Below are 12,887 nucleotides of genomic sequence, written 5' to 3' on the forward strand. Positions count from 1 at the left end.
TATTTCTAATACTGTTTGTAAGGTATATTATTTGTCAAAAGGGTTTTAATATCTAATCTCAATAAATTGGGAAAAAACGTTGATAAAAATATACTTAGTATCTCTCTATCACAATCTTAAGATGATTTGACATTTCCTAAAGAATTCCTTCTCTAAAATTGAAACTAAATCTAGTATTTAAGTACTAATATGGTCTCTAAATAATTAAATGTAGATTCATTTACTGAAGTATGTTAGAAAATCAGACTTTTCTGGAAGATGATGAGATTCATTTCCAAAATAAATAAATAAAACACACCCCCATATGTTTACAAATATTTATTACCTCTCTCTCATATCATGTACACTTCCATGATCAACTACATTTTTTAAAAATTTTCACACACAAAAAAAGACACCAAAAATATTGAGACACATACATACACACAATTCCCCGATTACTGTATTGATTCACTGTTTTTCTCGGTATAAACTTTTTCTGAATAAATTGTTCTCTTATTTCTGCTCAAAGTCAACAAGCATTTTATTGTCTATTAAGTGGCAGGCACTCTACTAAGTGCTAAGGATATCTAAGTAGTACTCTCTGAAAGGCACTAAGATTAAGAGTCTGGGAAAAGAAGGAGGGATTTTAGTTAAACTTGAAGGAAGCCAGGCAAACCAAGGAGTAGAGAATTCCTGCTAGTGAGGAAGAAGATCAGGATGGTTTAGGGTTGCAAAGCAGAAGTAGGATGACAACAGATTATGATCAAATAAAAGGAGTTTCAGAGTATACAAAGATGGAAGTGGAATACTTGCAGGTGAAGGGAAGATGAAAGGATCTTCACCTTTCTGGATGTAGGTAAAATGAGAAGGAAGGGTAGGTCTTGAGAAATAGGTAATGTGAGGTTAAGGTGTTTGGAAAAATATAAATATGAAATAACTGATGCCACCTTTTAGTATGAGAGCAGGAGCTGGAAAGATAAAGACAAAAACTGAGTAAGCCACTAAACCCTTCTCTAAAGAAAAGAGCATGTCCTGGAAGTAGGCAGACAACAGACAACTTAATCTTGATTGAATGATAAATGTGGTTTGAGGGAACCTCAAAAAAAGCGAGTGATGGTGGTAGAATAAGAGCCAGGAAATAGTAATGGAGAACAAGGAACATTCTAACTTCCTGATGAAGACCAGTGGGCAGAAGATGAAGAGAAGGGGTAGAGAAGGAATGGAAGTGCAGCCAGAGCTGGAAAGGATGGCCAGAGATGTGGTGTTATCAGTACAGAGTCAGATCTCTATGAGTGCAAGATGTAGAGGAGAAATAAAAAATTTTTAAGACGAGAGCTAAGTACTTTTACTCTACAGAGATCACAGTAGAAGTGGGTGGCTTCAGTCATTGGGGGAGGGAGGAGGTTGGGTTGAGGAGGATGGTCATAAGGAAATGGTCAGTGAGGACAGAGAATGGAAGTTTGAACAATGGTAGCCAGAGATTCAAAATTACTGGCATAGGGAGGATATGGCAGAATGAAAAGATGTTCATCACTGAGGAATGAGTTCAGATAGTTATTGTCCTTGGGTACTCAGCATTAGCACAGAGCTATCTCAGAGTATCAGAGAGATGTGTGTAGTGGGGGGCGAGGAGAGGGGTACGTACTGTGAAGGGGAAAAGGGAAGGGTCAAGGTGATAGCTTTAGCACTGTAGTTGGTGACAGAGTGCCCTGGAACCTGATGGAATAGCTGCTCATGGAGGCTAGGAAAGTCCAAGGTTTAGTTGTGGCAGTTGTTGTGGAGTTGTGAATCCTAGAGAGAGTATACTGAACTTGTCTGCTCATGGAGGTGAAGAAGCTAGCTGAACTCTGGTCCACCAAATGCCCATACCACAAACCAGACACTGATCTACCTCCAGGAGAATCAAAAGCTTCTCCAAGGACTTGACACACAGTTTTAGAGCAAAAGCCCAGCTAAGCCAGAGTTCCAGACTGCAGGAATATAGCATCACTAAATCTGCCCTGTATTTCCATCTCGGCTATGTCTGATGCCTTCTTTTTTCTTCAGGTTACTTCTCTCTGAATCAAATCATGGAGATCGTCCACCTCATTTGGAAACTATCCTCCCTTAATTTCCGTTTTGGAGCTCTCATGGAAATAGCTGCCATAAAAGTCTTTGAACATATGGGCCCTCTCCCTAGTGATTCTATTTCGTTGGGGTCTAGGCCTAGCAGAAGCTGGGTACATTTGCAGTTGTTTTGTTGCTTGTTAAGCTTGCATTCTTTTCTCCGTAAACCGAACCACTGTGTTCTTGCTTATCCTCAAATTGGCTTGACAGCGGTGATCCCATGAACTATCCTCACTTCAGTTCTTCAGTTCACACTTCCAGTTATCTCTTCAGTTTCTTTTTCTTTCTCCCCTGTTTACCATCAGTTTCCTCGACTGCATCAGGAGGATCTGGCATTACGAATCCATCAGTCAGCTTATAATAAACAATTGTGGAATCAGATTCTACTATGGCCAGTGTAATTGACATTGGAGAACCTTGTTCAACTTGCAATTTGCAAGCATGTGCCATGATCTCTCTTATTCTGCAAAAAGATAAAAATTTAACAATATTAAGATTTAAAGTTTGGTTCAAAGTTATTCAAATAGCACTAAGATTTAGTGCTGCAAAGATTAGAGAGAATAAATTGTTAATGAACAAACTGGAAGGGAAAATGACATTTGTTTTCTGAATCAACTTTTGTAAAACTTAAAGTCATTTTCTCCCCAACAGCATTCATATAATCAGTAACTACTTATCTAGTATCTATTCTCTGATATGTTCTCCTAACTATTTTGGAACCATGGACCATTCTGGTTCCAGTCTCTCCATTCTCTGTACTCTTCTTTCTTTTCTTTTTTTTTTCTTTCTCCCCACCCTCCCACCCCCGAGGCAATTGGGGTTAAGTGACTCACCCAGGGTCTGAGAGCAGGAAGTGTATAACTCAGGTACTCCTGACTCTAGGGCTGGTGCTCTATCCACTGCACTACTAGCTGCCTCTCTCTGTGACTCTTGACTTGACCAGAAGAAGAGGTCAAGCCTTTCTCTAATCCTTCCTGAAGTGGAAGAGACCACAGATTCTGAGAAGTGCTCCTAAACTAGAATAATTTTTAAATAAGGGACTAACTGAAAACTCTAGCTGTTTCATAAGGACTAGAATAGCTAAGTGCAGAAAAGCTCATCACCAGGTAATTTCCTAGACTAATTCATGAAACAGATATGGCACTAAGAGGTTGAATTGAAAGAAAGGAGCACCCACATTTTGCAAAGTATCAAAACTATATATGGAAATATTTGACATTTGTGTAACACTAAAGATGATCAAAATATCCAAGCTGGATGTGGGACCTCACAGTAAGATTGAGGTAATGCTCCCCACAGAATATGTAACTAATTTGGCTCAGTTTCAAACACTATACACATCTGATCCCAACATGGGTCACTTAATTTTGCTCTATTCCACTGCCAAGGCTGACATTCCTACCTATGCCATTTGTTTCACAAATGTGAGCCACTGTTCCCAAGAGGAAATGAAAAGCCAGAAAGACACAGCTTAAGTCTATTAGTACTTTTAGAAACTAGCTTAATGTACATGTCTTATTGATAGTTGAACAAGAGAATAATATTTATATCTTTTCAAAGGTAGGGTGGCATTTACAAAAGGAATTTCACAAGCATTTTCACATTTGAATCTTATTAGAAAAAGGAGCCACCTCTAAAGAACACCCTTATTTTATATTTGAAGAAAAAAAGCCTGGATAGGGTAAGTCCAATGTCATTAATATAATTAAATGGCAGAGATAGGCTTTGAATCCATGTCTTCTGACTGGAAAACAGCACCATTTCTACTGAACTACCTTAAAACAATCTTGTAAGGAAGCACATATTATTATTTCCATTTTACAGACATTTCATAGATCTCATGACTAAGACTCAGAAAGGTTAACTAGTCTGGATATTAAAGGTCAAATCCTAACCAATCAGGAACAGCAGGGAAGGTGAAACTTTCCCAAATGTGGCAAGAAGAAGAATTCTCAACAAAATAACAGAAGAGCTCAGTCAATAAAATACATAATTTTGATCACTTAAAATTCAAAAGTTTTTGCATGTTTCCCCCTTTTCCCCACCCAAAAATCAGAGTGAAAATTGGAAGGGAAACAGTTATTTGGAGGAAAAAGAGTAACCACTCTGAAAAGGGTCTGAAATGCAAGATATAAAAAGGAAATTATTCCAAATATACAAAGTGTCTTAATGCAGTTTTGATCTTTACTAATTTCAGATATATAACTGCTACAAATTTACAAAAATCATTGAAAGTTTATTTAAATTTTATTTGCAGCTATACAATTTTGTGAATTTGGGATAATAAACTTTTCACTTTAGTTTTAACAAAATGAAATACCTAGTCATTATGCATGGCTTGTTCAATGATTTCTTTTCTCCAGCTAGTGGAGGGTCAAGAGGAGGTAGCTTCTGACCTAACTACCAATCTCCACTAGACTTTTATCATCAAAACTGTGAGAAATGCTTCAAAAATTCCTTTGAATGAGCTTAAAGAAAGGATTACAATTGTAAATCTTTCAGTCAATGAAGAGCAGCTGGTGAAAGTTTTTATACAAAGCTCAAATTAATTCAAATTATATACATATAATATATATATAGTACAATAGTATATATAATATATATAGTACAAAATGTTGGTAACATTGAATTTTAGCAACCAAAAAAAAAAATCAATATCCTAAAGCTTTGGTTTTTGTAAGATTGTAGCATTTACAGTTTTGAAGTTATTAAAACGTAAAAGTCCTAAAATTAATATATGTCTTGTTCTTCAAGTACCCATTATACCTCTATTTTGTCAATGTCAGCTTTGTGATATCTAGCAAGAAGCACCATGACTATTATGTAGTGGACACTTAATAAATGCTTGTTGAATTCCTTTATTTGGTTAGTCAGTATTCTTACTATCAGCCTATGATATGGATAAGCATACAAATGAAATTTCTTCATGAGACTTTTACAATCCTCCCGAGTGGTTAAGACTTGTAAGCACCTAAGATTTCTGTAAGGTAGGTATCATTTCCAAGACCATACTGCATCCCTGTAGAATTCTGGCATATCAGGGCACACCTGCTTTCTTATTATTCTGTGACTGTCAAATGCTACTGTTGCTACTTGGACTTTTACCCAGAAGGCCCAGGGTATCCCTGCTTTTCCCATTAGCTTGCTGCTGCCAACACCATCCAAAGTATTACCTACTGGTCAAATATCACTGTTTTCTTTTTTTTTTTTTTTTTTTTTTTTTTTTTTATAAATTTTTTTATTTAATAATTACATTATATTTACACTCATTTCTGTTCCGATTTTTTTTCCCCTCCCTCCCTCCACCCCCTCCCCTAGATGGCAAGCAGTCCTTTATATGTTGGATATGTTGCAGTATATCCTAGATACAATATATGTTTGCAGAACCGAACAGTTCTCTTGTTGCATAGGGAAATTGGATTCAGAAGGTATAAATAATCCGGGAAGAGAAACAAAAATGCAGATAGTTCACATTCGTTTCCCAGTGTTCTTTCTTTGGGTGTAGCTGCTTTTGTCCGTCATTTATCAATTGAAACTCAGGTCTCTTTGTCAAAGAAATCCACTTCCATCAAAATATGTCCTCATACAATATCGTTGTCGAAGTGTATAATGATCTCCTGGTTCTGCTCATTTCACTTAGCATCAGTTCATGTAGGTCTCTCCAAGCCTCTCTGTATTCATCCTGCTGGTCATTTCTTACAGAACAATAATATTCCATAACATTCATATACCACAATTTACCCAGCCATTCTCCAATTGATGGGCATCCATTCATTTTCCAGTTTCTAGCCACTACAAACAGGGCTGCTACAAACATTTTGGCACATACAGGTCCCTTTCCCTTCTTTAGTATTTCTTTGGGATATAAGCCCAATAGAAACACTGCTGGATCAAAGGATATGCACATTTTGATAATTTTTTGGGCATAATTCCAGATTGCTCTCCAGAATGGTTGGATTCGTTCACAACTCCACCAACAATGCATTAGTGTCCCAGTTTTCCCGCATCCCCTCCAACATTCATCATTATTTTTTCCTGTCATCTTAGCCAATCTGACAGGTGTGTAGTGGTATCTCAGAGTTGTCTTAATTTGCATTTCTCTGATCAATAATGATTTGGAACACTCTTTCATATGAGTGGTAATAGTTTCAATCTCATCCTCTGAAAATTGTCTGTTCATATCCTTTGACCATTTATCAATTGGAGAATGGCTTGATTTCTTATAAATTTGAGTCAGTTCTCTATATATTTTGGAAATGAGGCCTTTATCAGAACCTTTAACTGTGAAAATGTTTTCCCAGTTTGTCGCTTCCCTTCTAATCTTGTTTGCATTAGTTTTATTTGTACAAAGGCTTTTTAATTTGATGTAATCGAAATTTTCTATTCTGTGATCAGTAATGGTCTCTAGTTCATCTTTGGTCACAAATTTCTTTCTCCTCCACAAGTCTGAGAGATAAACTATTCTATGTTCCTCTAATTTATTTATAGTCTCGTTCTTTATGCCTAGGTCATAGACCCATTTTGATCTTATCTTGGTATATGGTGTTAAGTGTGGGTCCATGCCTAATTTCTGCCATACTAATTTCCAATTATCCCAGCAGTTTTTATCAAATAATGAATTCTTTTCCAGAAGTTAGGGGCTTTGGGTTTGTCAAACACTAGATTGCTATAGTTGACTATTCTGTCTTGTGAGCCTAGCCTTTTCCACTGATCCACTAATCTATTTCTTAGCCAATACCAAATGGTTTTGGTGACTGCTGCTTTATAATATAATTTTAGATCAGGTACAGCTAGGCCACCTTCATTTGATTTTTTTTTCATTAATTCCCTTGAGATTCTCGACTTTTTATTGTTCCATATGAATTTTGTTGTTATTTTTTCTAGATCAATAAAATATTTTCTTGGAAGTCTGATTGGTATAGCACTAAATAAATAGATTAGTTTAGGGAGTATTGTCATCTTTATTATGTTCGCTCGGCCGATCCAAGAGCACTTAATATTTTTCCAATTATTTAAGTCTGACTTTATTTGTGTGGAGACTTTTTTATAATTTTGCTCATATAATTCCTGACTTTCCTTTGGTAGATAGATTCCCAAATATTTTATGGTATCAACAGTTATTCTGAATGGAATTTCTCTTTGTATCTCTTGCTGTTGGGTTTTGTTGGTGATGTATAAAAATGCTGAGGATTTATGGGGATTTATTTTGTAGCCAGCTACTTTGCTAAAATTATGAATTATTTCCAATAGCTTTTTGGTAGAATCTCTGGGGTTCTCTAGGTATACCATCATATCATCTGCAAAGAGTGATAGTTTGGTTTCCTCATTGCCTACTCTAATTCCTTTTATATCTTTCTCGACTCTTATTGCCGAGGCTAGTGTTTCTAATACGATATTAAATAATAATGGTGATAGTGGGCAACCTTGCTTCACTCCAGATCTTACTGGGAAAGGTTCCAGTTTTTCCCCATTGCATATGATGCTTACTGATGGTTTTAAATATATGCTCCTGACTATTTTAAGGAAAAGTCCATTTATTCCTATGCTCTCAAGTGTTTTTATTAGGAATGGATGTTGGATTTTATCAAATGCTTTTTCTGCATCTATTGAGATGATCATGTGGTTTTTGTTTGTTTGGTTATTGATATAGTCAATTATGTTAATAGTTTTCCTAATATTGAACCAGCCCTGCATTCCTGGTATAAATCCTACTTGGTCATAGTGTATTATCCTGGTGACAATTTTCTGTAATCTTTTTGCTAATATTTTATTTAAGATTTTAGCATCAATATTCATTAGGGAGATTGGTCTGTAATTTTCTTTCTCTGTTTTCAGCCTACCTGGTTTAGGTATCAGTACCATATCTGTGTCATAAAAGGAGTTTGGTAGGACTCCTTCAATCCCTATTTTTTCAAATAGTTTATATAACATTGGAGTTAATTGTTCTTTAAATGTTTGGTAGAATTCACATGTAAATCCATCTGGTCCTGGGGATTTTTTCTTAGGGAGTTGATTGATAGTTTGTTCTATTTCTTTTTCTGAGATGGGACTGTTTAGGATATTTACTTCTTCCTCTGTTAGTTTGGGCAAGCTGTATTTTTGGAGGTATTTTTCTATTTCATTTAAGTTGTCGAATTTATTGGCATAAAGTTGGGCAAAGTAACTCCTAATTATTGCTCTAATTTCCTCTTCGTTAGTGGTGAGTTCTCCCTTTTCATTTTTAAGACTAACAATTTGATTTTCCTCTTTCCTTTTTTTAATCAGATTTACTAAGGGTTTGTCTATTTTGTTGGTTTTTTCATAGAACCAACTCTTAGTTTTATTAATCAATTCAATAGTTTTTTTACTTTCAATTTTATTGATCTCACCTTTTACTTTTAGAATTTCAAGTTTAGTGTTTGACTGGGGTTTTTAATTTGTTCCTTTTCTAGCATTTTTAATTGCAAACCCAATTCATTGACCTTCTCTTTCTCTATTTTATACAAATAGGCCTCTAGAGATATGAAATTTCCCCTTATTACCGCTTTGGCTGCATCCCATACATTTTGGTATGATGTCTCATTATTATCGTTTTCTTGGGTGAAGTTATTAATTATGTCTATGATTTGCTGTTTTACCCAATCATTCTTTAGTATGAGATTATTTAGTTTCCAATTATTTTTTGGTCTACTTCCCCCTGCTTTTTTGTTGAATGTAATTTTCATTGCATCGTGGTCTGAAAAGGATGCATTTACTATTTCTGCCTTACTACATTTGAGTTTGAGGTTTTTATGTCCTAATATATGGTCAATTTTTGTATAGGTTCCATGAACTGCTGAAAAGAAAGTGTATTCCTTTCTGTCTCCATTACATTTTCTCCAGAGATCTATCATATCTAGCTTTTCTAGTATTCTGTTTACCTCTTTGACTTCTTTCTTATTTATTTTCTGGTTTGATTTATCTAATTCTGAGAGTGCAAGGTTAAGATCTCCCACTATTATAGTTTTACTGTCTATTTCTTCTTGCAGCTCTCTTAGTTTCTCTTTTAAGAATTTAGATGCTACCCCACTTGGTGCATATATGTTTAATATAGATAGTGCTTCATTATCCATGCTACCCTTTAGCAAGATATAGTGTCCTTCCTTATCTCTTTTAATTAGGTCAATTTTTGCTTTAGCTTGATCTGAGATCAGGATGGCTACCCCTGCTTTTTTGACTTCACCTGAAGCATAGTAGATTTTGCTCCAACCTTTTACCTTTAACCTGCATGTATCTCCCCGCTTCAGGTGTGTTTCCTGTAAACAACATATTGTAGGATTCTGGCTTTTAATCCATTCTGCTAACCGCTTCCTCTTTATGGGGGAGTTTACCCCGTTCACATTTATGGTTAGAATGACCAATTCTGTATTACTTGCCATCTTGTTAACCCCGGTTTATGCTTTCCTCCCTTCTTTCCCCTTTCCCCCCCTTCCAAGTATTAAGCTTGTGAGCACCCCTTGCTTCTCACAGCCCTCCCTTTTTAGTATCCCTCCCCCCTCCTTAGAGTTCCTCCCCCTATCTTACCCCTTTCCCTCCCAGTTCCCGTATTCCCTTCCCCTTAGCTTATTCCTTCCCTTTCCACTTTTCCCTTCTCACTTTTCAATGAGATGGGAGAAGTTTCACCATAGATTGAATATGTCTTAAGATTTTTCACTTAAAGCCAATTCTGAAGGCAGTAAGATACCCACTATATTCATCCCCCTCCATTCTTTCTCTCAGATATAATAGGTTTCCTATGCCTCTTCATGAGCTGTACTACCCCCACTTTACCCTTTTTCTGGTACAATGTCCTTTCCACATCAATTTCTAGAACAAGGTATACATGTATTCTTTATACATCTATATAGTCAAAATATAGTTCCCAAGATTAATCTTTACCTTTTTAGATTTCTCTTGAGTTCTATATTTGTAGATCAAACTTTTTGTTAAGTTCTGGTTTTTTCATCAGAAATAGATGAAATTCGCTTACTTCGTTGAATGTCCATCTTCTTCCCTGGAAAAAGATGCTCATTCTCGCTGGGTAAGTTACTTTTGGTTGCATACCAAGTTCCTTAGCTTTTCGGAATATCATATTCCAGGCCCTTCGATCTTTTAATGTGGATGCTGCCAGATCCTGGGTGATCCTTATTGTGGCTCCTTGATACTTGAATTGGGTTTTTCTAGCCGCTTGCAATATTTTTTCTTTCACCTGAGGGTTCTGGCATTTGGCCACTATATTTCTTGGTGTTTTGATTTTAGGATCCCTTTCAGTGGGTGATCGATGAATCCTTTCAATGTTTATTTTTTCCTCTGTTCCTATGACTTCTGGGCAGTTCTCTTTGATAATTTCCTGGAAGACAGTGTCCAGGCTCTTTTTTTCATCATGTTTTTCTGGGAGTCCAATGATTCTCAGATTGTCTCTCCTGGATCTGTTTTCCAGGTCTGTTGTCTTCCCCAGAAGGTATTTCACATTTTTCTCCATTGTTTGATTTTTTTGGATTTGCTTGACTGATTCTTCTTGTCTCCTCGAGTCATTCAATTCCACTTGTTCAATTCTGATTTTCAGTGAAGTATTCTCTTCACTCACTTTTTTAAAATCTTTCTCTAATTGTCCAATTGAGTTCTTTTGTTCTGTGGAATTTTTTTCCATTTCGCCAATTTTGTTTTTTAGAGAGCTGTTTTCTGTTTCCAGTTCACTAATCCTATTTTTCAAGGATTTTACTTCTTTATCCACTCTCTCTTTAACTGACTTCTCCAGACTCTTTTCCCATTTTTCTTCTAGCTCCCTTGTGAGAGCCTTTTTAATCACTTCTATGAGGTTCATCTGTGCTGAGGAACAGCCGATCTCCTCCTTTGGGGAATCACCTGGGGACTGCCTGTTTTTAGTCTCCTCAGGATTTAGAGTCTGCTCTCTATCTGTATAGAAGCTGTCAAGGGTTAAAGTCCTCTTCAGCTTCTTGCTCATTCTGTCTATTAATCAGAGATAAACTACCAAAGAAAAACAGAAAAAAACTGGAGTCTTTCTTTGGGGGAGGGGTTGGGTATGTTATCGAGCTTCCTCTACAGACTGCAGGGGGCAGCACTGAGGCACTAGCAGGACTGTGCTGCGCCTGCGCTCTGAGATCCCAGAGCGTGCTGAGTCACTGAGGGGGGGGAAGGGGGGGGGGGCCAGGTCCTGAGAGACTCCAGCTGTTTGCGGTTGTATTCTTCAGCCCCGGTGTTTTTAGCTTTTCTGCTGGGCTGTTGACTTGCTGCTGGAGCAAAGTATCCAAACCTGTAGCGAAGCTCTCCCCGCAGAAACGGCTACGATCACTCTCCACCCCCTCTCCAGTCTGCTCCCGTGCTCTCACTGCTGCTGCCCGCCGCCTGCGCCCGATCTAAAACCGCCCCAGCCCTCCAGTAAAGACAGACCTTTCTTGGCGGATCTCAAGGATGGCTTCTCTTGGTAACTATTTGTGGGTTTTTTTCAGTCAAGCATTGATTCAGAGGCTTGTAATGAAGTGGATAGTGAGAGAAAGCGCGGAGCTTATGCAACTGTGAGCCTCCTCTCCGCCATCTTAACCGGAAGTCCCCCAAATATCACTGTTTTCAGTTCTGCTCAGGTCTGTCTGAGGTCCAGGGGACCACTGCATCTCTACCTTTCACGATTTTGTTTTGTTTTATTTTGTTCTGAAAGAAAGGCTACTACATGAATTCCTCACTGAGGTCAGAGTTCTGCACCTGATGAAATGCATCATCCAGAGCCTGCAAATAAACAAGTCTGTTAATAAATATATTCTTATACCCTCAACTAAAAAGCAGTTGTTGAGGCAATTAACTAGAGGATGACAAAAACAAACAAAAGTTCTGGACAAGGAAGCTAAAAACAAACTCATGAAAAAAAAAAAAAAAAAACACATTTATGTACTTCTTGGCCAAAAGGCTGCACTTCAGTCCCAGGTTAATTCTCTTGAGAGCGAAATTGATCCAAACTGTCTCAGTTCATATCAAACTTTTCCCAATCACAAAATTCCTGGTCAATATTGGGGGATGGGGGTTAACTTAAGCCTCCCCAGTTCCACCAGCATCCTGGCCCACAACACTGTCCAAGGAACCAGATTACTGAGTCTTGGATGAAGATCTGTAAATCAACCTATGCTTTTGGGGAATGGGACTAAAAATCTTATAGCCAACTCTCCCTCCCTGCCTCCAAATCTTCAAAGTACCATATGGAGCACTATCTAGCTGAAAGTTCTCATTTTGCTGTGGAGTAAAACAAGGCCAAGGAATTGGGGGGGAAAGGGGGAAGCATGTTAATCTTTCCATATAAACATTGTCCCCCATCTTACCCACTATTAGGGACTCTTTTTGGTAGCACTTTTCCTCCTTGGCAGCAAGTATCACCTCATATAAAAAAGAAATGGTTTACTTTCTTTTGGAAACATCCTAAAAAATTAATTCTTATTGGGTTTTATGTTTTCTCTCTCTGATTTCAGATATAGATGTTTGCTTTCCAAGGAGTAAGTCTGTCTCTTTTCCCTGTAGCCCCTAAATCCTAATCTGCATTGCCAGGATCAAAGTAGCAATACCTGCCTCCTCAAGTCTACTGGAAGTAAAGGCGGCTCTAAAAATAAACACACCTACCTGGGCCCTCCTCACTTCATCTGGGGATGTCAGCATAGACCAGTAACAACTCTGCCTCTCATCACAGACATCACACATGCAGAGCACTTTTCTTTCTATCACCTCACTTGATTGGTGTCTTTTCTTTCCCTTTCTGTTAAGAGAGCCCTGTGGCAATGTGGAAGGACGGAGTTCATCCC

At 37.5% G+C, this 12,887-nt stretch overlaps 1 protein-coding gene across 1 annotated transcript in view; it reads right to left on the reverse strand.

Annotated features, from left to right (window-relative positions):
• Positions 1 to 303: 303 nt before the first annotated feature.
• The window catches only part of TSEN15 (tRNA splicing endonuclease subunit 15), a 38,609-nt gene continuing 26,025 nt past the window's right edge, over positions 304 to 12,887 (reverse strand). The window contains exon 4 of the mRNA XM_051998792.1: positions 304 to 2,551. Coding sequence (XP_051854752.1) covers positions 2,350 to 2,551 — 202 coding nt within the window. The 3' untranslated portion in view covers positions 304 to 2,349. The remainder of the gene's footprint in view (positions 2,552 to 12,887) is intronic.

The sequence above is a fragment of the Antechinus flavipes genome, chromosome 4, assembly GCF_016432865.1.
Source record: "Antechinus flavipes isolate AdamAnt ecotype Samford, QLD, Australia chromosome 4, AdamAnt_v2, whole genome shotgun sequence".
NCBI classification, from domain to species: domain Eukaryota; kingdom Metazoa; phylum Chordata; class Mammalia; order Dasyuromorphia; family Dasyuridae; genus Antechinus; species Antechinus flavipes.